Source organism: Staurois parvus, unplaced genomic scaffold, assembly GCF_062004578.1.
Source record: "Staurois parvus isolate SC_StPar_1 unplaced genomic scaffold, SC_StPar_1.0 ptg001400l, whole genome shotgun sequence".
Taxonomy (NCBI): Eukaryota; Metazoa; Chordata; class Amphibia; order Anura; family Ranidae; genus Staurois; species Staurois parvus.
Genome location: NW_028319196.1, coordinates 225,001 through 251,422, shown reverse-complemented (window position 1 = coordinate 251,422; position 26,422 = coordinate 225,001). Strand labels below are relative to the sequence as shown.

The 26,422-nt window shown below is 44.4% G+C and overlaps 1 protein-coding gene across 1 annotated transcript in view; it reads right to left on the bottom strand.

The window, feature by feature from the left end:
• Positions 1–1,304: 1,304 nt before the first annotated feature.
• FARSA (phenylalanyl-tRNA synthetase subunit alpha) overlaps positions 1,305–26,422 on the bottom strand; it is a 52,400-nt gene continuing 27,282 nt past the window's right edge. The window contains exons 7-13 of the mRNA XM_089661871.1: positions 21,686–21,801; positions 21,513–21,597; positions 20,165–20,264; positions 19,754–19,922; positions 19,484–19,561; positions 12,061–12,175; positions 1,305–2,452 (exon numbers count right to left, since the gene is read on the bottom strand). Of these exons, the coding sequence (XP_089517997.1) occupies positions 2,347–2,452; positions 12,061–12,175; positions 19,484–19,561; positions 19,754–19,922; positions 20,165–20,264; positions 21,513–21,597; positions 21,686–21,801 (769 nt within the window). The 3' untranslated portion in view covers positions 1,305–2,346. The remainder of the gene's footprint in view (positions 2,453–12,060; positions 12,176–19,483; positions 19,562–19,753; positions 19,923–20,164; positions 20,265–21,512; positions 21,598–21,685; positions 21,802–26,422) is intronic.

The window sequence follows — 26,422 nt, the reverse complement described above, 5'->3', positions numbered from 1 at the left end:
GTGGTGCACCGAAATGAAAATTCTGGTGCCGAAAACAAAAATTCAAAATGCACTTGGCCGAAAACCGAAACAAGCAGTTTTTAAAAATGAATATATATTTTGTGGAAAAAACACACTTTGATTAAAATAAAAATATATACCAATTTTTTTGTAAAATATGAAAGAGGTTGTTACAGCAAGTAAATACTCAACATGTCACGCTTTAAAATTGTGCATGCTCGTGGAATGGCGTGAAACTGTAGTACTTATCTCCATGGGTGATGCTTTAAAAATTTCTACAGGTTAGCAGTGTGAAGTTACAGAGGAGGTCTAGTGCGCAAATTATTTCTCTTGCTCTGACGTTCGTGGCGATATCTCACATGTGTGGTTTGCACACCATTTACATATGTGGGCATGGCCTACATATGAGTTCACCACTATGTGAGAGCACGGGGGGACTTTAAACTTAACAAAATTTATTTCATGTTTTTTTTTTTTTTTGCACTGTCCTATTAAAAAAAAAATTAATCACTTTTATTCTTATCACAAGAAATGCATGCATCCTTTGTGATAGAAATAATTAGTGACAGGTCCTCTTTATGGAGAAATATGGGGTCAATAAGACCCAACATCTCTCCACTGCAATGTAAAGCATTGGATAAAAAAAAAAAAAAAAAAAAGCATTGATCTAGTGCTTTAAAAAAAAAAAAAAAAAAAAGTGACATCGCTCTGGTCCTCCAAGGGCATAGAGATGTGTCAGCCATCTTTCCTTCATTCATCTCTATGCCCAGCGCTGGAATCGATGGTTTCTCAGGTAAGGCTGAACTACCGAGCGGCAGTGGCCGGCAGTGAGGGGCGGGGTTTTTTCGGCACCTGTATCAGTCCTTTTTTCATTGTGACCAAAGGCCGAAAGGGGTGTTCTCAGCCGAAACGTTTCAGCCACCGAAATTTCCGTGCATCCCTAACCCATATATTAAAAAAAAAAAAATCAAAAAAATCAGATATGATTTTTTTTGCAACACAATGCACTATTGTGTGTTGCACTGCAGGTGTGTTTCTTTAATACATTGGGGTGCCACACTGAAATAAATGTCACTGCAACACGTAATGTGTATGTTACTGTAATATGGAAGTTTAATTGGACCCTCAATAATCATTACACTTCTCTTTCAGTGTGCTTTAACTGGTGTTCCAGTTTCTTCCCCCATTCTACAAACCTACTAGTATGTTATGAGGTGTGTAATCAATGGGCCCCAAAATGGATGACTGCAGAAGAGACCAAAGTGACTCCTTCATGAGAAATAACATTCAAAACACAACATCCATTTATTGATAAACTATATTTTTATTCCAGCTGGTTGTATCTAGTCTGTAAGAATAGCAGTAAAATTCTGTTGGTGTTTTCTGTATTCCCTTTTGTAATGTGAAGCAGACAGAAGACTTCAACATTTCACACCTGAAAAGAGGGACAGTGCTAAAGATCCAGAAGAGTATGTAAATAAATAAATATGGATCTTAATTTATAAAAAGTAACATTTTTACTATCTGGTTCTTAGCAAAAAAAGGAGTGGTAAATAATCTTCACTTATTGTTTGGTTCATTTATAAAATATGAGTACTCTGGTAGCTTTAGCCAGATGTGGGCACTCAGTGGATCCCAAATATGAGAGCACCAAGCCTGGCCACAGATGGTCTGATATCTTCCGTTGAATGTAGAAACCCTCCATATTGTTCTTCCCAACTCAAGCCAACTGATCAATGTGGCATGTTTGGTGACCAGGAGTTCACACGGGTGCCAGCTTTCTCATGGGCTGAATGAGATGTCAGTCAATTCCCACCATCTATGCTAACAGCGTGGATGAAAGAATCTACATTGCCGGCTATTGTACTCAAACAGTCAACGTACCTGTGGCTGCCTGCATACCTCAACAATGGCTGCATCTGCTAGGATCCAGCCACTGGTCAGCCAAGAATTTTGCATCTGGCGTCATCAATTTTTAAATCAAATTTTGTTGAGCCAGGCGGTGCTTACAGGGTCATCTACAGCATGAATTTTGACCGATTCACCAAGAAAACTGTAGGCCATACGCACCTATCAGTGAACTCAAAATGCTCTCCGAAGCATCTACAGTTGATATCAAATACATGCAGAATGCCACTGGAAGCAAGCTGCATTTGTCCACTGACACCAACTTAAGAGGGTGGCCCAGCAACCCAAGGAGACACACAGGGAAGGCAGAGGTACAGGTATATGTAGAATTTTTTTTTTTTTTTTTTTTAGAGCTGTACAAAGCCCAGTACATCCTTTTAATACTCTTCCTTCTTATACAGGTGCAAAAACTTAACCAAGGAGTCCAAGAAAATCCTGTTAGGAGTCCAAGCGGCATATCGGACTGTCATAGACCATCTGTAGATTGACTTTGTGCCCCACCAGCTCTCGAATGTTATTAATGCCATACTTGATCATCGTCGGTCTGAAACAAAGATAGAATTACAGTCATTGTGTTTTTTTAGGGGTCAGTCCAGCATTAAGGGAAATGTATTTTTTTTTCTCTCAGATATAGCTGCTAATAGAGTAGGTTTACATATGGAATAGATTTAAATATTGAAATAACCTTCAATAAATTTGAAATATCTGTCTGGGTGAAATTAACATCCCTGGAGGTATTCCTGAGTGTAGCTCGGGGTAAAGTTTCAGCACCACAAGCGGTAACCCCGAACTACACTCGGGAATACACTGCAGCGTTGCTCCGGGATCCCTCCAGAACTTACTTTGTCCTGCGCTCCCGCAATGTCCCTCCTGCAGTGTCCCTGGCAATGTCCTCCGGCTGATGCCGGCATCGGTCTTCTGGGTTCCGTTCCCTGCGCCGTCGGGACGTACGGGGAACGTAACCGGCGGGAAATTTAAAAATGTCAAAAAGTGACATTAACTAAAATCACATAGTATAACATTACTGTATCAAACCATTTCACATACATTTTGTCCCGAGTGCTTTGTCCGGCGCCCTGCCTGCATTTTTACTGTTCTTTTTGCCTGGAAACTGAGAAAAGTCCATGGCGTCCAAAAAGCGTCCCTTTAGGTCAAAAGCGGTTTTAAACAGCGATAGTAAATTAGAACCACTTGCAGAATTGAGTGATAATGATTCGTGGGGAATATTCGTCATCAGACACTGAAAACGATTTTGCAACTTTGCTCAGCGATGTGCTAACTTGGCGCTCTATTTCAAATTTCCGTGTTTTTGGTTTGATATTATTGAATTCAATTTATATTATTTTTTATTAAATTATAATTTATGATTTTGTGTTTCAAATTTTAACATACCCGGGATGTTTACTAGACTCTTGTTCGGACAGATTTCAGTGAGTTATTCCTAAGAATTACAGGCCTACAATAAAAAAATACATATTTCCATGCAAAAAAATGTACCAATTTGAGCACAGAAATAAGGACATAATCAGACCGCTAGGGAGGTTACCCCTTTAACGGTTTACTCTCAACACCATCATGCAACTGCAGTGCTGAAACTCCCAATTTCAAAACGTTGCACAAAGTGGCAGTCAAACTTTACATTTTTTGCACTTTAACTGCATTATGGATGGCAATTATGAGAGATATCACACAAGCATTTATAGGAGTCAAAAGTGTTTGTTTACATGTTCAGAAGTGGAGCAGGTCTCTAATGAGGGCACGGTCACCAGTCTACAGATTATGTGGTCGGGATTAACATAGGACAGGCTAATCAGCAACCAGGCTGTTCACTTTGTCAACAGTGACACTGAAGGTAATCCAATCAGTTTTCAACTCCTCACCTGACTCTTGCTGCATGTAATGCCGTTGATATGACGTTCACCCTAATCCATTCTCTGCTTTATTGTCCAATCAGTCGGTACTTTACCTATGATGCTAATTTTTGCTGGGAATGTTGTTTCAAATGAGCCAAGCAGAAAAGCTGAGACATCTTCAGGTGTCTGCATCATACTACAAGCACATGCTGGGGAATTAAAAGCTTCATGTGCCATTAGAATGGCACAGGAAACAGTCATGAGTGGCGCGTACCACATTCACAAAGCTCCTTTCCCTGACAATAGGTTGGCATTCTAACCCTGGCAAATGCAGGGTTGACTCCTCCACCATCGCAATTGACACACGCCACGCTTAACCACTTCCCTACCATGCTATAGCCAAATGATGGCTACAGCACAGTCGTCCAGTTTTGGGAGGATGTCATATAATGTCCTCCCAGAACGCACCCCCAGCGGCACTCACTCGTCACTGTCTGTGAACGCTGTGTCCTTTGGGCACGGCTGATCACATGACATGGTAAAACGCCAATTACAGCGGCCTTTTACCACGTGATCAGCTGTGTCCAATCTCAGCTGACCACCATGTAAATACACTTGTGCCGTTTATCGGCAGTACTTTCCTGACGCTGTTACAGTGTGAGGAAAATCCTGTCGATAACCGGTAACTGTGAAAGGAGATATCTGCACTGATAATGAGGGCATTGATTATCAGTGCAGCCCCAAAAGTGCCCAACACTGCTGCACAGCAGTGCTGCCAATCTGTGCCCATCAGTGCCGGCAGCCAGTGCCCTTCAGTGCTACCTATTAGTGTCCATCAGTGCTGCCTATCAGTGCAGCCTCATCAACGCACATTAGTGAAGGAGAAAAATTACCTGTTTGCAAAATGTTATAGAATCAAAGAAAGTTTTTTTTTCAAAAATTTTCATTTTTTTTTTGTTTATAGTGCAAAAAATAAAAAAACCCAGTGGTGATTAAATACCACCAAAAGAAAGCTCTATTTGTGTAAAAAAAAAAATATAAAAATTTCATATGGGTACAGTGTTGCATGACCGTGCAATTGTCATTCAAAGTGCGACAGCGCTGAAAGCTGAACATTGGCCTGGGCAGGAAGGGGGTAAAAGTCCCAGTAGGCCAGTGGTTAAAGGCTAATTTTTCCTTTTGTAAAGAAATAATAAATGCATTTTTTTTTAAACCTCAAATAGATGTACATTTATTATCTTCTTTTCCCACTCTGCAAACTGTAAATATTTGCACTCATGATTAGCAGATTAGCAGGTTCCTGCAGACACTCAATCAGCTGTCTGCCTGTACCACTCATATGGGCAGGCAGTTACGGGATAGCAGGAAGAATCAATCAACTACAAGAGTGCTCACCAGCGTCAAACGCTGCCCGATGGTACTTGTAGTTCATTCACAGAATTCTGCAAATGCATGATGATACGGCTGCGTTGGTGGAGCTCCGCAGGGCCGCGCTGTTTACAAATTGTGGCAACAGGTGCAGGAAAAGATCCCTTGGCAGCTGTCACAGGGAGGGTGCAGATTGGGGTGAGACGGTGCAGGAGTGGGAAAATGTTACATGTTCCACCCTAAAAATGGGTGGAACATGTAACATTTTCCAAAGGTGATCCTTTAAATTTCCCCCCATAGATCCCCTGACCACAGTAGAGATCTGGCTGACTGAAGCCAGCTATTTGCAAACTAACCACGGCTTACAACATTGATAAAATGGCCATTAAATTTTATGAACATAAATGCTTTCTCTGGTCTAATGGATCCTTATAGGGGTGTTCAGGTCGTTGCAATGAATGCACATCACTCCAGTTAGCAGTCAGCTGAAAAAAAGGTTCTGGTAAGGCATACACCAATATGCAAGTCAGAACAAAAGCAGATAAGAATCTGAAATACATTTTCACAAATACATTTTCGCAAAAATCAATGTGTGTACATAGTAAGCTTTTGTAAGCATCTTAATTATTTTAAACTAATCTTCGAGATGGGCAGCTACCACCATCGGAAATGGAAGATTGTGCCATCCTAAAGTATGGCTGTAGTTCCCCTTGTATGTCCCCAACCATCTGCAGAAAGGAAATGTAGGCATTTAATACGCAAAGCTGAACTCAACTCAAAAAGGAGGAGGTTCTGCTTTAAGGCTTCATCCCCCACTCTCCAAAAGCTGCCAAATTTGACAGGTACCCACTCCCACCGCCACGGCGATTCAAAGTGAAAGTTGCCCTCCCCGAGTCTTCTGGGACATGTAACAGGTCCCAGGAGACTACGGGACCATTCACAAAGCCGCAAGTTGTCACAGCCAGATGACCACAATGAAGACGCCGGGGCTGGGATGGTGAACTTGGCCGGCTTGAGCACACTGTGGGATCGTGGGACAGGTGAGTGTTTTACAAAAGTCAGCAGCTACAGTTTTTGTAGCTGCTGACTTATTTTTTTTTAATTTTGACTGGACCTCCACTTTAACATACAGTCATGGCCAAAAATATTAGCCAGCAAACACAAATGCTCCTGCGCTTGGGGATGGACTTGATGCAGGCTACAACCACATAAGGAATGTCCTGGAACATGCACACCTTGCTGCCCTCAATAGACCGGGGGAATCCAAATATACTGAATGAGGAAAGAACAATCAGAGGGCGCACAGGCCTAGTGCATTACCATAAAAAATGTTTAATAAGAAATAAAATAGGTGTTGTACTCACAAACAACAATAAAGTCAAGGCACATCATAAAAGAACAGCTGGGTCAACACCGCGCTGAGTAACAGTCCGCAATAGGGAGTGTAGATATCCAATAGGCTGGCGCGTTTCGAGGACTTGCCTCTGAGGAAGCTGGGTGTTGATCCAGCTGTTCTTTCATGATGTGCCGACTTTATTGTCATTTGTGAGTACAACACCTACTTTATTTCTTATTAAACATTTTGTATGGTAATGCACTAGGCCTGTGCACCCTCTGTTTGTTCTTTCCTCATTCAAAAATATTAGCACCCCCCCATTGCAAATGTTTAGGCATTCTTGTTTATTTCTTTTGTTTGCATTATTATGGCACAAAAAAGTAGAGAAACAAAAAGCCAACAAACATGAGAATGCCTAAACATTTGTAACTGCAACAATTTTCTGGGCAAAGTGGTGCATTATCTGACAGAAATGCAGAAGTGCCAGTATTTATGGCCATGACTATACATTTGTATTACACCTATTTATCTGAATGGGCTGCCTAACACACCAAAATGAATATATAAAAAAAGGTGGTTGTGAAGGCGACTTATAGTACCATTCACAATGAATAGCACCACAACACACCACCACGTAACATGCATTACTGCGGCACAGTGGTGTAAATGGATCCCCAAATTGAAGCTGCTGACCACACAAATGCATCTTAGAAGGCATTGTAAACATCTCCTGCTCTCTAGCTCCCTTGTCTCCTCCTCCCATGCTCGTCTCTAGGACTTCTCCAGAGCTTCCCCCATCCTCTGGAACTCTCTACCCCAATTTATCAGACTATCGCCTACTCTGCTCACTTTTAGGCGATCTCTGAAAACCTCTCTCTTCAGGGAAGCCTATCCTGCCCTCAGCTAATACTGGAATCTTCTACTCATCCTACCAGCCCATTCCCTACAATTATTACCTTTTGTACCACTAGCCCCTCTCTCCTAGATTGTAAGCTCCAAGGAGCAGGGCCCTCCTATCCCTCTTGTATTTTACTGTATTGTCTCCCTTTATATTGAAAAGCGCTAAGCAAACAGTTGGCGGTATAGAAATCCTGTATAATAATAATCATCTCTGATGGGGGGCACAGTCTGATGGGGGTGCTGCTTCAGATTGAGTGCGGCTTGAACGAGTGCGTAGAAGAAGCAGTTAAACGCAGCAGTTGAACTAAAGCAGGAGAACCCAAGCAGCAGGAAGACACAACAACAGCAAGAAGCTCTACTGCATGCTGGAAGACTGCAAGCAAACACCCTGGGAAACCTCTTACATGCCTGAGACCCACTCCGTGTACCTTTATATAATACACCCCTCTTCTCCTCTTCATATTACTATCCTCTGTTCCCACATCTCATTTCTTTACCCCTCTGCTCCACCCCACAACCTGTACATCTCCCCCTCACTGCTATCATCTCCCTACTACTGCTCTCTTCACCTCCCCAAAATGTCTCTTCCACTCCTCCTTCTCATTTTCCTCTCCTCTGTTCCCAAAATCCATTCATTATATCCCTCTGCCCCTCCCAAACATTTGTATATCGTGTCCTCACTGCTTCCCTCACCCCTCTATGGCACCCACCACCTCCTCCTATTACTCCGCTCTCCCACTGACCCCAACACCTCCACTAGGAGTTTCTCACGCTCCTGCACATCCCGCTCCCATGCCACCTTTCTCACCCTTCTCCTCCTCCTAGCCGCGGGGGACATCTCCCCGAATCCTGGCCCTCCACCTCCCTCACCCGCTCAACACCCTCCCGCCTCCACATCCTACTGCAACCCCCACAACTTAGTATCTGTCCCCCTACTCCCTAAAATCTCCCCCCCGTTTTCATGTGCACTCCTGAACGCCCGTTCGGTGTGCAACAAGCATACCGCCATCCACGACCTCTTTGTTTCCCGCTCCCTCAACCTCCTAGCGATCACAGAAACCTGGATCCAGCCCGCTGACTCTACCTCCCCTGCTGCACTCCCCTATGGAGGTCTCACCTGGACCCACTCACCCAGGCCTAACGGTCGTAAAGGTGGTGGGGTTGGTCTGCTCCTGTCACCGCAGAGCACCTTCCGAGTCCTCCCAAACCCCCCCTCCCTATCCTTCTCCTCCTTCGAGGCCCACTGCCTCCGACTATTCTCCCCAACCCCCCTGAAGATTGCTGTGATATACCGGCCTCCTGGATCCATACCACGCTTCCTGGATGACTTCTCCTCCTGGCTACCCTTCTTCCTCTCCTCTGAGCTACCCACCATCATTCTTGGGGATTTCAACATCCCTGTCAACCTCGACAACCTGGACACAGCCCGTCTCCTCCACCTAACCTCCTCCTTTGCACTTGCACAGTGCATACAATCCACCACCCACTCCGACGGAAATATCCTGGACCTTGTCTTCTCCAACCGCTGCGCTCCCCACAACCTCACTAACACCCCCTTCCCTCTCTCTGACCACAACCTGATCACCTTCTCTATCTCCTCGTCCTCCAAATGTCACACTACTACCAGCCGTAACCTCCGCAACCTTAACCCTGCCTCCCTCCACTCTGCAGCTGATCAACTCCACGACCGCATCCTCCCCCTGTCCTGCCACGACTTGGCTTTGACCGCCTACAACAATGCGCTCTCAACAGCCCTTGACTCACTAGCGCCTTTAACCACACGCAACATCAGACCCCGACCGCTCCTGCCCTGGCAGACTGATCACACCAAAACCCTCAAACGACACAGTCGTGCCCTGGAGCGACTATGGCGCAAAACCAAATCCCAACAAGCCTTCACCCGCTACAAATCTGCCTTCCGCACCTACACCTCCTCCCTCCATGCTGCCAAACAGGCCTACTTCTTGACCCTCATCAAGGCCCTCTCCTCCAATCCTCGCCGACTCTTCTCTGCCTTCAACTCTCTACTCTCTCCACCCCCACCTCCACCCAGCACCTCACTCACTGCCCTTGAGATTGCCAATCACTTCAAAAACAAAATTGACACAATTCGCAAGGACATTGCCGCAACTCACACGCCCTCTCAACCCGTCCCCTCTCACACAGCTACCCCCTTATCCCCCCTCCCCCTCGACATAACCCGCAGGGACTTCGTCGCTGCTCAAACTCTCTCCAACCCCCTTCACCCTCACTCAGCTACCCCCTCATCACCCCTCTCCCACAGCCCCACCACTGCTCTGACCTCCTCTTCCACCCCACCCTACATTCCTCATACTGAAGCTCCCCCAACACTCCACACCTTTGACCTTACTACCATCGAGGAAGTCTCCAAGATCCTCTCTGATGCCCGCCTCACCACCTGCCCCCTCGACCCTATCCCCTCACAACTCCTACGACCTTCCTCCTCCTCCATCCTACGCTCCCTCACCCACATCTTCAATCTCTCCCTCTCCTCAGGCACTTTCCCCTCCCCTCTGAAACATGCACACATCACCCCCATACTTAAAAAGCCCTCCCTGGACCCCAATGACCCGAACAACCTCAGACCCATCTCCCTGCTCCCATTTACATCTAAACTCCTCGAGCGCCTAGTCTACACCTGCCTATGCTCTCACCTCAACGACAACAACCTCCTCGATCCCCTACAGTCCGGCTTCCGTCCCCTACACTCCACCGAAACTGCCTTACTCAAACTCTCCAACGACCTGCTAACCGCCAAAGCTAATGGCCACTATTCAGTGCTCCTACTCCTTGACCTCTCTGCGGCCTTCGACACAGTCGACCACCCCCTTCTCCTCAAAAAACTACACTCCCTCGGCCTCAGAGATTCTGTTCTCTCCTGGCTCTCATCCTACCTGTCACAACGCTCCTTCAGCGTTACCTATAATGCTACCACCTCCCCCTCACTCCCCCTCTCTGTTGGGGTCCCTCAAGGCTCTGTCCTCGGGCCCCTTCTCTTCTCCATCTATACCTCCTCCCTTGGCCAACTCATACTCTCTCACGGCTTCAACTACCACCTCTATGCCGACGACACACAAATCTATCTCTCAACCCCCCACCTCACCCCCTTGGTCTCAGCCCGAATCACACACCTACTGAGCGACATATCAGACTGGATGTCGCTCCACTTCCTTAAATTGAACCTCTCCAAAACCGAGTTTCTTGTCTTCCCCCCAGCCCGGACACCACCCCCCATTGATTTCTCCATCACATCCAACAACGCTACCATCAAACCCGCCCTGCAGGCCAGAGTACTGGGTGTCATTCTGGACTCCAACCTATCCTTCCAGCCCCAAGTCCAATCTTTAACAAACTCGTGCAGACTCCACCTCCGCAACATCGCCAAAATCCGCACGTTCCTAACCCCAGAAACCACTAAACAGCTCATCCACTCCCTCATCATATCACGACTCGACTACTGCAACTCCCTCCTCACTGGCCTGCCTCGCCGCTGGCTATCCCCTCTTCAGTCCATCCTGAACACGGCTGCCAGACTCATTCACCTTTCCAACCGCACTGTCTCCGCCACCCCCCTCTGCCAATCCCTCCACTGGCTTCCGATTGCGCAACGGATCAAATTCAAAATCCTAACGCTGACGTACAAAGCTGTCCACCATACTGCCCCGAACTACATCACTGACCTAATATCCAAGTACCGCCCAGCACGCACACTCCGCTCCTCACAAGACCTCCTTCTCTCTAGTTCCTTGGTCTCCTCCTCCCATGCCCGCCTCCAGGACTTCTCCAGGGTGTCACCCATCCTCTGGAACTCCCTGCCCCAACCCATCAGATTATCACCTACTCTCCTCTCCTTTAGGCGCACCCTGAAAACCCATCTCTTCAGGGAAGCCTACCCCACCCCCTGCTAACTTGCCGACCTCCTCCACTCTTCCTACCACTCCATCCCCCACAGCTATCTCCTCCTGTGCCACCACCCCCTCCCTCCTAGATTGTAAGCTCGAAAGAGCAGGGCCCTTGATCCCCTCATGTTTTGCATTGTATTGGTATTGTTCTGTCACATGTTCTGTCTCCCTTTTGTAATGTACAGCGCTGAGCGAACTATTGGCGCTTTATAAATACTGTATAATAATAATAATAATAATAATCTCAGACATCTAAGGAGAGACATCTGCATTGTAAGGTGCACCTTTCCTCCAGCCTACAGGAAAGTGGAAGTTAAATGCTGCAGGCACCTTACCTTCAGGGGCTCCTGGGTTGCAGCCATTGAAAAAGCTAGTAGGAAATATTGTGATGTTACATAGCTGCCTCTCCAATGGTCACGGAGGTGAATAAACTGTCTTATGGGATGGGATACTTGCTTCAGGTCTGAACTACAGGAAAGTCAGCACTTTCTGTAGATTCGCCACACAGCAGTTCTCCAGGGTACAACAACCCGTACTGTGTAACAGACCATGGAAGAGCAGTGGGTATTGCTCTGGAAAGAACTAGAAGAGAACGCATAACCCAACAGTAGAGGGTCTACAGCTGTCAAGTGCAAAACCATACCAAGCTTTACTTCTACTTTTATGTGTAACTCTTTCTTGTGTAATGGATATATTCTGTGGAACACACAAATGGCTGAACTTTGAGCATGGATATGGACGGCGGTGCATTGGCATGTTTTCTTCAGCTCACCTCTCCAGTGACAGACCCCATGCAATGACAGACACTCCTTCAGGAAGCCCCATAGGCAGCAGCATCTCTGGCCGAAAAACTCCAGAGTTTCCCACTTCCACCCACTTCTTCAAGCCTGTGAAAAAAGGAAATTATGTTAGCTTCTTAGCTGAATCAGGAAACTAAATAACCACAAAAGGACACAATAACGTGACTTACTCTGATACAAACAGAAATAAAAATAGCGGGTGTCAGGGACTTTACCCAATTCAGCCCTGAGCCTATTCTGACACTTCTCACATAAAAGAAAAAAAAAAAAAACAGCATTTTTTTTGCTAGAAACTTTACTTGGAACCCCCAAACATTTGCACAGTTTTTCAAAATCAATTTGGAAAAAATACACTTTAATTAATTTTAATGCAGAAAAACACAATACCCAATAGTTTGGTAAAATATAAAATACAGGCATACTTCAGTTTATGAATTTAATTTCTTCTGCAAGATTTTTCGTATAGCGAAAAATTCATAAAACTAAACGCCGTTTCCCATAGGAATGCATTGAACACCAATTAATCCGTTCCTGAGGTCAGAAAAAAGTAAACATTACTAAAATACTGCCTGAGTTATTTTATCAAGTCTTGTGGTATTTTAGTAGTGACAACCATGTGTTATTGTTTAAGCTGTCAGCGGGGTTCCCCACTGACAGCTGAATGTAAAAGAATTGCCGGCAATTAAAAAAAAAATAAATAAACGGTACGGGGTCCCCTCTCCCATCGATATCAAGCCCTTCGGGTCTGGTATAAATTTTGAGGGGAACTCCCACACAAAAATGAAAAAAGAAAATAAAAACAAAAAACCATGGCGGGGGGGGGGATGTGGGGAGCGAGCGCTCCACCCCCTCCTGAACCATACCAGGCCACATGCCTTCAACATGGGGGGGTGCTTTGGGGTAGCGGGGGTCCCTCCCAAAGCACCTTGTCCCCATGCTGATGGGGACAAGGGCCTCTTCCCCACATCCCTGGCCGGTGGTTGTGGGGGTCGGCGGCAGGGTCCCAGATCCCGGCCCCCCTCCCTATATGAATGAGTATGGGGTGTATGGTCCCGATACTCATTCGCAAAAAATTAAAAGTGTAGTGTGAAAAAAGACAGGACACGGTCTTTGACAAGTCCTTTAATAAAAGCAAACACTAAAAGAATGTCCCTTGCAGTAGATCCAACGTCAATCACGATGCCCGCCGCTGCTGCCTCCAAAAAAAAGAATAAAAAAAAGGCTCTGCTCCCGACGATGGCTCCCACCATCTGCCTGCTCTGGTGGTTTGACAGTTCATAAATAGGTAAGGGGCGGGGCTACCTGGGACATTAAGCATGTGACCCCCACCCCATGCGACATCAATGATGCCACACGGGGCGGGGTCACTCGGGTGATGTCCCTGCCCCTTTCCTAATTAAGAACTGTCAAACCACCGAAGCAGGCAGATGGTGGGAGCCATCGTCGGAAGCAGAGCCTTTTTTTTTTTAAATTCTTTTTTTCAGGTTGACAGCGGGCATCGTGATTGATGTTGGATCTACTGTGGAGGACATGCTTTTAGTTTTTACTGTTAATAAAAGGACTTGTCAAAGACTGAGTCCTGTCTTTTTTCACACTACACATTTTGTTTTTCGTGTATGAGTATCGGGACCATGTACCCCATACTCATTCACATGGGGGTGGCCTGGTATGGTCAGGGATGGGGGTGGGGGTTTGGCACTCGCTCCCCCCCCCCCCCCCCCGTCCTGTAGGGCTGCATGCTCGGATAAGGGTCTGGTATGGACTTTGGGTGGGACCCCCATGTCATTTTTTTTTTTTTTTTAATTTTGGCGTGGGAGTTCTCCTCAAAATCCATACCAGACCCGAAGGCATTGGTATGGATTGGAGGGGGGACCCCATGCCGGTTTGTCTTATTTATTATGGTGCCAGTTTTTAAATGTAATTACCGCTTTTTTTTTTTTCTTCACTATAGCTCAGAGATTCATCTGTCACTTTCCCCCCAGCTAAAAGAAAAAGTTTCCTTTTAGATTATTTCCCCAAGTTAAAAGAAATAATGTTTCCTTTTAGTTTCTTAAACAAAGCTTCCTTTAGCTCTGGGGAAAGTGACAGCTAATTCTGTGAGCTATAGTGAAGAAAAAAAAAAGCCGACAATTGCATTTAAAACCCGATACCGACATACATTTTGAATTGGGAAAAAAATTCATAAACCATTCGTAAACCAAGGCATTATTTTCAATGGATTTTCATTTGTAAACAGAAAATTACGTTAACCGAGGCGTTTGTAAACAGAGGTACACCTGTATGATGTTAGGTCAAGCAAATAGATACCAAACATGTCATTTTAAAATTGCACATGCGCGTGGAATGGCGACAAACTACGGTACTTAGAAATCTGCATATGTGACACTTTAAAAGCCTTTACAAGTTACCAGTTTAGAATTACACAGGAGGTTTGATGCTGGAATTATTGCTCTAACTCGGACGTTCATGGTGATACCTCACATGTGTGGTGCAATCGCCATTTATGTATGTGTGCGGGACTGAGGAATACGTTAGCACATGGGCACGATGAGATGGGGGTACGCTACATTATTTTGATCACATTATTTTTTATCACTTTTATTGCTATCACATCCCTTGTGATAGTTGGTGCAGAGACAGGTCTTCTTTATTGAGAGATATGAGGTCTACTAGACCCCAGGTCTCTCCTCTGCCCTCAAAGCATCTGGTCAAACCAAGATCTGCGTGATCATATGCTTTCACATGCCAGTAATGGCTTGTTTACATACTGTGAAAGCGGAAGTGCCAAAATGGTTGTCACTTCCAGTTTCTTATACCATAGAGATGATCAGGGATGTTCTGGTCTGCAATCAGCTCTATGGTCAGCCCGCATAACTGCATGCTTCAGACCTGGGCTCCCCAGTGGGCCTATAAAAGCAATCCAGCAGCTAATCATCCCAGTATAACCGCTTCTACGTGACGTACGAGTAGCACATATAACCAACCGGCTAGAAAACATTATACAACTTTATTAATATCAGATTAAAATCATGCAATAAAAGGCTGAGTAATGAATTAACATCCTGTTACTCTCATCAAAGCCAATGTGTTTGTGTACAATTACATGTCAAAGCATAGATTTGTCCAGAACATCCGGGTTCACACTAATGCCGTTCAGGAAACACAGCAAATTTTGTGCGTTTCTCGCACTGCATAGCAATCGCATTGGCATTCATGCGATCTGGTGTGGGTGTCAATGTTAAATTAATGACACCCAGACGCAGATTGCAAAATGCAGTGTGATTGCTAGAATCACATCACATGGGAGAGAACACCAATGCAATGAGATTCAGGTGCAGATAAAAACAAAAAGGGTCCTGTACCTTTTTGGTGCGGATGCGATCCGATTTGAGCCATACAAAATGGAAATCCTTGGACCCACCGTCAGACCCTATGCTGGTACTGTCTGCAGAGTTAATAGCTAAAGACCTCCAAACTTGGTGTGGCCTTCAGATTACCATAATAACAGTGCGTAGAGAGCTTCATGGAATGGGTTTCCATGGCCAAGCAGCTGCATCCAAGCCTTACATCACCAAGTGCAATATAAAGTGTTGGACGCCGTGGTGTAAAGCACGTTGCCACTGGACCCTAGAGCATTGGAGACGTATTCTCTGAAGTGACCAATCATGCTTCCCTGTCTGGTAAACTGATGGACGTGTCTGGGTTTTGTGGTTGCCAGGAGAACGGTACTTGCCTGACAGAGTGTCAAGTGTAAAGTTTGGTGGAGGGGGGATTATGGTATAGGGTTGTTTTTCGGGGATTGGGTCCAAGGATATCATCCCAATACGTAATGGCAGTCAGGGTGCCATTGTCTAGCCTGTAGAGCTCTGTGTGTTCCTCCATGGATATGCCTCCCCAGACCATCACTGACCCACCACCAAAACGGTCATGCTGAATGATATTCAGGCAGCAGAACATGCTCTACGGCTTCTCCAGACCCTTTCACGTCTGTCACATGTGCTCAGGGTGAACCTGCTCTCATCTGTCAAAAGCACAGGGCGCCAGTGGTGGACCTGCCAATTCTGTGTTCAATGGCAAATGCCAATCAAGCTCTATGGTGCCGGGCAGTGAGTACAGGGCCAACTAGAGGATGTCAGGCCCTCACGCCACCCTCATGAAGTCTGTTTCTGATTGTTTGGTCAGAAACATTCACACCAGTGGCCTGCTGGAGGTCATTTTGTGGGGCTCTGGCAGTGCTCACCCTGTTTCTCCTTGCACAAGTGCCTGGGTTCCTCCTGGTGCACGACAATGCCTGGCCTCATGTGGCGAGAGTATGCAGGCAGTTCCTGGAGGATGAAGGAATTGATACCATTGAATGGCCCCCACACTCAAGTGACCTAAATCCAATAGAACACCTCTGGGATATCATGTTTCAGTCCATCCGATGCCACCAGGTTGCACCTAACACTGTCCAGGAGCTCAGGGATACCCTGGTCCAGATCTGGAAGGAAATCCCCCAGGACACCATCCATGGTCTCATTAGGAATATGTCCCGATGTTGTCAGGCATGCATACAAGAATGTGGGGGCCATACAAACTACTGAGTACCATTTTGAGTTGCTGCAATGAAATTTCCGCAAAATGGACTAGCCTGCTGCATCATTTTTTTCACTCTGATTTTCGGGGTGTCTTTGAATTTAGTCCTCTGTAGGTTGATCATTTTCATTTCCATCAAACAATGGGGCATCCTTACGTTCCTAACACATTACCCCGTCCATGTCAGTATAGATATCCAGCGTATGAGATTTTTCCGTATTGAGATCTGGTGTGTTTTCAGAGTGTTCCTTTCATTTTTTTGAGGTGTGAGTGTGTTTTGACTAACACATTACATTAAAAACAAGAAAAAACACAGACAAAAAAAAAAAACAAAAAAAAAACAGCCCTGTATTTTTAATTGAATCTCTAGGTTCCCCTCCCCTCCAAACCCCTTCCAAACCTTTTCTCCTTCAAGACCTTTAAAATTTCCCTTAGACTTCATAATCTTTGCTTACTGTAGTTTGTGATCTGCATCTGTGATGCAGATGAAGGTTGATACTGACTTCACATACTGCCGCATTTGTATATTTATGAGGGTTCCACGGCTTCTGTCATTTATGGTAAGCAGCTTTGTATTATGCAACCATTTCCAATCCCTCAATTAGCAACGAGTGGAGCCAGAGAGGGGATTTTGCCCGGAAGATCAGGAACATACTCATTTGTTTTATTACAGGAATATGGGGATTATAAGAGATTATGTCAGTTATATAATCGACACCTAAAATGTAATCATTTATTAAGGAATACAATGGGCCAAGTCTGCTGAGAAATGATACTGCAGTTTTCTGGTAGATACTCCCCCCTTGCAGAATCAAATCAACAGCTTCTGACATCCCTTAAGTTTCCACTCAGGGAAATCTGTTTCTCAGTTTACAATTCTAATGACAGCTCTGTGCTCCTTTGTCAGATCAAAAACACAGTTGCCCAGCACAAATATCAAATATGTGACTATCACATCCAATAGAGCCAACGAACAGGGTGCGCAGCTTTATTTGGATTGTATATCGTTTCTATGTATAGCTTGAAATTTTTTATATACATACATATATATACATATACACACACACATACATAACTGCCAGAAGAATTGTCCGGGATTCATAGAAAAACCCCCACAGGCAACCTCAAAAGAACAACAGGCTGCTCTGGAAAAAGATGGTGTGGTTGTTTTTAAGGAGTACAATGCGGTGATACTTGAACAAAAATGAGCTGTTGGGTCGAAGTGCCAGAAATAAGCTTTTACTGCACCAATGCCACAAAAAAGCCCGGTTATAATATGCCTGACAACACCTTGACATGCCTAACCGGGCCTTCTTGTGTCATTAATGCAGTAAAGGCTTCTTTCTGGCACCTCCACCAAGCAGATCAGTTTTCTTCAAGTGTCATCATATTGTGCTCCTTCAAAACAACCACACTGTCTTTTTCCAGAGCAGCCTGTATTTTTCTTGTGGTTACCTATGGGTTTCCCTTTGTATCCCGAACAATTCTTCTGGCAGTTGTGGCTGCAATCTTTCTTGGTCTACCTGACCTTGGCTTGGTGTCAAGAGATCCCCGAACTTTCCACTTCTTAATAGGTGATTTAACAGTACTGACTGGCATATTCAAGGCTTTGGACATCTTGATATGTCCTTTTCTATCTTTATAAAGTTACATTACCTTGTTACACAGGACTTTTGACAGTTCTTTTCTGATCCCCATGGCTCAGTATCTAGCCCAGTCAGTGCTTCCACGTAAGAGGTAACAAACTCATTGACTATTTATACACTGACACTAATTGCAATTTAAAAAGCCACAGATGTGGAACATTAACCTCTAATTGGCATTTTAACCCGTGTGTGTCACCTTGTGTGTCTGTACCCAGGCCAAACATTCCAGGGGAGGGAAACTTGACCATGGCCATTTGCGTGAGCACAGTAGCTAAATGGTTAGCACTTCCGCCTGGCAGTACTAGGGTCGTTGGTTCAAATCCCAGCCATGGAGTTTGCATGTTCTCCCTGTGCCTGTGTGGGTTTCCTCCACATACTCCGGTTTCCTCTCACACTCCAAAGACATGCTGGTAGGTTAATTGGTTCCTGTCTAAATTGTCCCTAGTATGTGTATGTATGTATGTGAGTTAGGGACCTTAGATTGTATGCCCCTTGAGGGTTAGGGACTGATGTGAATGTACAATATGTATGTAAAGCGCTGTGTAAATTGATGGTGCTATACAAGTACCATAAATACATTTCAGTTATTATGATTTAAAAAGGATCCAAACAACTATTAGATAATAAATGGCTTCATATGATCATCATCCTTGAATAAAAGATCATTTTGTGGCATGATCAGTCATATTTTCAATATCAATGCCAAAATTTCACAATTCCTGACAGGGGATGCAAACTTTTGAGCACAACTAATATATATATATATATATATATATATATATATATATATATATATATATATATACATACACACACACAAATATATACAAGCACACACAAACATACTATATATATATATATATATATATACACATACATACATATACATACACACACACATACACATATATACAGTAAAAATTTCCATCACCTGTCATATTTATACCACTTGACACCATTTTGTAAGCTGAAAGAACCCGGAACACATAAAGAAAGCTTACTATTAATACTATTGGAAAAAGAAAAAATATCTGCGCTGTATTCTCATTCATGTATTCTCATTTATGCTGAGGAGGTCCAGTTCTTATATATTTATCAGAAACTGGACCTTCTATGTGAACACAAGCCACGCACACACGTTGGAATAACATAATAGTCTGGTTTAGGACATTACCTTCATGGTAGCTGAAGACCTCCATGCTCGGCTCGGTGTAAGGATTATATGCAGGCTTGAAACGCAATTTGGCGATTCCTAAAACAAAGATGTAGAGCAGACATTACATTTATAACAATGGAACCCAAAGGATCAGCATAATAGCCAAACATGGATTACTCCGCATTCTGACTGCATTGTAAATGTGGATGAGCCCTTAAAGTAAGTGTAGCAAAACCTGCTCCTTTCATACCCATCATACATATACTATTATTAGAACATTCAGCTTACCAAGTTTATTGAAAAATTCCTTCAGAACACCCATCAGATCCCCCAGTGTCAGGCCGTAATCTGCCACCACGCCTTCGATTTGATGAAACTCTGCTAGATGGGTGGCATCTAGCGTCTCGTTCCTAAACACGCGGTCAATGGAGAAATATTTCACTGGTGTGAACGCCTCCTGCAGGGCAGAAACATTAAACAAGATAAGATTTGTGCACACAGCTTTACCTTGCAAAGTTCTATTCCTACAGCAAGAGAAAGGTGAATTCAGGCAGGACCTTAAGAGCAAATGACTATAAGAACATATATTATACAATTTTAAACAGGAAAATTTGATAGTAAAAATATGGTGTTTAATGATCAATGTGTGTTAGATAATGCATGCAATAACCACCGCACAGCTCCAGAGCCCATAGTTACCTGCTGAGCCAGTTTGTACAGCATTCGTGCACTGACTGCTGTCGTATGTGTCCGCAGGATATTCTTCCTGGCCTCACTGATACTCCAGTCATATTTATAGCTGCAAAGAATATAGTGACACTTTTGAATATGGGTGACACAGACAAGACAGGCATACGTGACATGGAGCCTGTCCCTTTCACCTCAAGGTGGCACAGACAGGAGGAGCTATGTGACAGAGTATATCCTTCCCACCACAGGATGACACAGACAGAAGGAGGCATGGAGTCTGTCCCTCCTACAACAAGGTGACACCACCCTGGAGGAGCTATGTGACATGGAGTCTGTCCCACCTACCACAAGGTGACACCACCCAGGAAGATCTATGTAACATGGAATCTGTCCTTCCCACCACAGGGTTACACAGACAGGAGGAGCTATATGACATGAAGTCTGTCCCTCTGACCACAGGGTGACAACTCCCTGGAGGAGCTATGCGACATGGAATCTGTCCTACCTACCACAAGGTGACACCACCCAGGAGGAGCTATGCAACATGAAGTCTGTCCCTCCCAATCACAAGACTACACAGACAGGAGGAGCTATGTGACATGGAGTCTGTCCTTCCTAACACAAGGTGACACCACCCAGGAAAAGCTATGTCACATGAAGTCTGTCCCTCCCAACCACAAGTTGACACAGACAGGAGGAGCTATGCAACATGGAGTCTGTCCCTCCTACCACAAGGTGATCACTCAGGAGGAGCTATGTGACAAGGAGCCAGTCCCTCCCAACACTGGGAGGTGGAGCTATGTGAAATAAAGTCTGTTTCTCCCACCACAAAGTTACACAGACAGGAGGAGCTATGTGACGTCTGTCCCTCCCACAAGGTGACAGAACCCTGGAGGAGCTATGTGACATGGAGTCTGTCCTTCCTACCTCTAGGTGACACCATCCAGGAGGAGCTATGCAAGGGAGTATGTCCCTCCCAGCACAGGGCTACACAGACAGGATGAGCTATGTGACATGGAGTCTGTCCCTTCTACCACAAGGCGGCCATCCAGGAGGAGCTATGTGACATGGAGTCTGTCCCTTCTCCACAAGGCGGCCATCCAGGAGGAGCTATGTGACATGGAGTCTGTCCCACCTACCACAAGGTGACACCACCCAGGAAGATCTATGTAACATGGAGTCTATCCTTCCCACCACAGGGTTACACAGACAGGAGGAGCTATGTGACATGAAGTCTGTCCCACCACAGGGCGACATTATCCTGGAGGAGCAATGTGACATGGAGCCTGTCCTTCCTACCACAAGGTGACACCACCGAGAAGCAGTGCAAAGATGTTGACAATGACAGGACACTCACCCTTGTGAGCCATATCCTCCTTCAGAATGAACTTTCTTCACACGCTCAAGATAATCCATGGGGAATTCTGACGCCATTGCTGGATCTGTAATAGCAAGACAGAATTATTATTAGATCTTACTATAATAAAAATATATTGTGATTGGCAGTTATACACAGCACACCATACAGACCTTGTAAGAAGAAGGTGTCATGCTGATCTCTGGCTGGGTGTTGCTGAGGCTGAAACAAGGCATCGAAGTTCCAGAATGAGCTCTCTATGAAGTTATTGGTTGGCATCTCCGTAAAGCTGGAGGAAAACATTACAATACAATCACCAGTCATAGACAGAGTTGTTGACTTTAAAGAAAATTTGTCACAAGAAGTTTATAGTCTTGTACAGTTGTAAGTAGAAACCATCACATTTTATAGTTTACTAGCTTTTCGTAACATTTAAGAGATATCACGTCTGGACAACCATCACAGCCTTGTCTATGAAATACGCAGACCACTGAATCCTTCATAGGAGTACATAGACAAGGCTGAGCAAAAATACCAAAATACCTTGGGATACATCTGACAAGGGCTGTTATGTGAGTGAAGGAATTTAAAGCAATATTAACAACAAAAGTAAACATTTATTATATTGCAGCTTAGACTGACTGCATTAGTTTTCTATTCTAGACTTTCTTTCCCTTATTTTTTCCTGGTCATCAAGGCAGTAAGGCTACGTTCACACTAGCGTTGTGTGCAGGCGGCAGAAAGGCATTTGGGAAGCGTTTTTACTGCTTCCCAAACACCTCGGACAATTCTGCACATTGCAGCACATGGTGCTGTTCTAACGGGAGCGTTAGCGTCGCGTCAAAACGGACGCCTTTGGTCGAGTCAGGAGGCGTTGAAGCCTCCTATTCTAGTCTATGGTGCCACTCCGCAAACGCCGGCGTTTGCGGTATGGTTGCGGAGCGGTAACACCATTCAAACTTCATTATAGGCGTTTGTAGGGCGTTTTTAACGCTCGGCAAATGCCTAGCAACCGCCGCTGAGCCGCGCATGTGGTGTTTGTGGAGCGTTAAAAAACGCTCCGCAAACGCCGGACCAATGTTTGCCAAACGCTATAGGGGCGTTTGGCAACAGTTGGTAAGACAGTCAAGTGTGAATGAGCCCTTATTCTGTTTTTCAAAAGATTAAGCTCTCTTGCAGATGCAGCGGTTACAGGGATGAGACAAACCATTTACCACTGACTGCTTACCATGATCAGCTTTTATTTATGTAAAATATTTATCTCAAATGGATAAAACACACTGTTTGCTGTAACTGCTTATAAAGTATTAGCTGGAGTTTGGCTTCAATGTGTTAGTGTATCTAAATCTGCTAGTACATCTAACACTCCTCTACCCCAGACTGACAATGCTGCGGAACTGTGGAACTGTAATGGAACCAGACCCTGACTGCACTTGGGTATTTCCGTTAGACTCCCGCTTCCCTGTCCGAACACAGATCCACGGACACCACCGCTGACCAAACAAGACTAGAGACCACCAGACTTGAAGGAAACCAGGAAATAGACTGCTTTCAAGGGAACAACCCCCCTCCCTGCATATGGACACAGGGCGGGGCAAACCAAATCTAGTGACTAGAGACACAACAGCAGACACCCCCCACCAAGCCAATACACAAACACATACATCCCATAATAGTTTGCTCCTAAGCAAGACACACGCTAGAATGCGATGCACCACATTGCAGTAAACAATAAACAACCCCCACACCCCACCTATACATGTCTACACAATATCAGGACATTCCACCCTGTACCCCTAACAGGCACAGGGTGACTTACACATAGGAGGGATATGGGGAGCTGAGACCGGGGTCTCCCCAACCTCTCCAGAGTGAGCGGTGTTCCATGGGCCCCCCACCCAAAGTGACTCCCGTCACACTGCTGTCCAAGGGTGCCTCTATGGGCCTTATTTCAGAGTGGGGACACTCTAATACAGGAGGAGGTGTATTACTGGCTAGATCACCAGCTGAAAAGGGAGGGGGGGGAGCCTCATAAAATGAAAACTAAGGCAGCCACCACCTCTAATGATTGGTAAGCTGCAATATATTACATTTTTGTTTTTGGGTTTAATGCCACCAAGAAGAGGAGGGGCCAGGAGCGCCGACGGGGGACCCAAAAAGAGACAGTTCAGGCCGCTCTGTGCAAATCCATTGCACAGAGCAGGCAAGTACTGTATAAACCTGTTTGTTATTTTAAATTTTTAAAAAATTGTATACTTTACAATCACTAACTAAAAGTTAAAAAACAAATCCCATATGCATTACAGCTTTAAATGTGTACATGAAAATGCTGTTCTTAATTTTTAAAATGATCCTTACTTTACAGTTGCTTCTACCGTTGGCTCCCCTCTCTGTCCAGCCTAGATGGCAGGACATCTGATAACTAGCTCCAATATCTAATGGATGAGCACTTGGCTATGAGAATGCTGCAAGACAGCAGACTGCGCATGCATGGTTAGGCAAGCTGCATTCTTGTAGTCGAGTGGTCGATCATGAGGCGTTAGAGGCTGCACATCCAACCATCTAGGCAGGAAGGATATGAGAGCCGATGGTAACAGCAGAATGAATGAATCATTTTTAAAAAAGGAGGACAGCATTTTAATGTACACCTGAAGAGCAACTCCACCTTTCATAACATGTTACACCCATATTCAGGGAGTAACATGTTACTAAATCAGCAATGATTTGGTATGTACAGTTGCAAGAAAAAGTATGTGAACCCCTTGGGATTAAGTGGAGTTTTGCATGAATTGGGCATAAAATGTGCTCTGAACGTCATCTAAGTCACAACAATAGAAGAACACAGTCTGCTGAACATAATACTACACAAACATTAGATGTTGCCATGGTTTAATTGCACATAACATGTAAACATTCACAGTGCAGGGAGGAAAAAGTATGTGAGGCCCTAGCTTAATGACTTCTCCCAGAGCTAATTGGAGCCAGGAGTGAGCCAACCTTGACTCCAATCAGTGTGATGATATTGGATGTGTTGCTGACAGCTGTCCTGCCCTTAAAAAAACACACACCTGTTTTGGGTTTACTGGTTTCAAGAAGCACTGTCTGATGTGAACCATGCCTCGCAGAAAAGAGCTCTCAGAAGACCTACAATCAAGAATTGTTGACTTGCATGAAGCTGGAAAGGGTTACAAAAGTATCTCCAAAAGCCTTGATTATGTGCAATTAAACCATGGCAACATCTAATGTTTGTGTAGTATTATGTTCAGCAGACTGTGTTCTTCTATTGTTTTGACTTAGATGACATTCAGAGCACATTTTATGCCCAATTCATGCAAAACTCCACGTAATCCCAAGGGGTTCACATACTTTTTCTTGCAACTGTAAGCATTTTCTTAAAGTATAACTAAAAGGCAAAACATTTTTTTTTTAGTTTTGAATAGAGTGAAGAGGGATTAGAACCAGTCAGGTATTTATTGCTCAGAATAAAAGTGCAGCACTAAAAACAATATGAGAAATCTTATCAAGCAATTAAACATAAATAGTAGATGCGTTATAATAAATATCTAAACACGCATGGGAATACAGTCCCTTTCATAAGAACGCACAGGCACCTCTGAGGCGTTTTTAAACATAAATTGTCATTAAAATGTTAGTTAAAACTTCCCGACGAAACTGTCAGGATAATCTCCAGGTGATTATGTAAAATCCCAGTGTATGGATCCACAGATGGGCGTGCTAATAAGTATATGAAATGCACACTCACCAGAAGCGCATAAATATAGCGCGTTGTATCGTATACTGTAGAAACAGTCAGGGATTCCTTCTTAGGGTGGTCCGGAATGCAGCCTGGGAGTGGACGGCCTTCCTTAGGTTACAGGATATTGGCAAGCCAGGGTAAATAAATCAGCCTCGTCCAGGCTCTTCAACAATATGGGCCTTGACCTTCTTAAAATAACTTATTAGCTAACGGCCAGCAAAACAATGCCAGGCCCAGCGCTGCACTTTTATTCTGAGATTTTATTGAAGGCTTATGGGCTTTCAGAGATAGATATATATATATATATACACACACACACATACATATACACACACATATACACACACACACTTTTAGCGCTCGCTACAATATTTTACTATTTTAGGTATTTATTGCTGCTTGTATCCTCATTAAGTAGATTCACACTCTCTATTTGTACCAAAGAAAATTTCTCCAAGGAGTCACAGACAAAAACAGGAACTTGACAAAAATTCTACCTCTTCTGCTCTCTTAGCCACTTGCCCTCCAGAGGATTTACCCTCCTTCCTGACCAGATAATTTTTTGCAATACGGCGCTGCATTACTTTAACTGACTATTGCGCGGTCATGCAACACTACACCACAATGAAATTTAAGTTTTTCCCCCCCTAGTTTTTTTCTTTCAGTGGTATTCGATAGCCTCTGCTTTTTTTTTTATAGCGCAAAAAAAAAAACATCAACACCGACAATTTTGAGAAAAAAAACCAATATTTTTTACTTTGCTATTAAACATGTCCAGTAAAACAAAAAAAAAAATTTACAAATCAAATTTCATCATAAATTTAGGCCAAAATGTATTCTGCTACAGATCTGCTAAAAAAAAATCCCAATACATAGAAATTATTGGTTTATATGAAAGTTATAGCATCTACAAACGGCGGTATAGATGCTGGAATTTTTTTTTTCTTTCTACTAGTAATGGCGGTGATCAGTGACTTACAGCAGGACTGCGGTGAGAATTCTGGGGGGAACTGACCAACTGTCACTGACATCCCCAGTTACACCAATACAGTGGTACTGTACTAATGACACTGGGCAGAAAACGGCTAACATCTGGGGTGATCAAAGGGTTAACTGTGCTGTGAGTATGCTTCACTGTGTGAGCACATTGCTT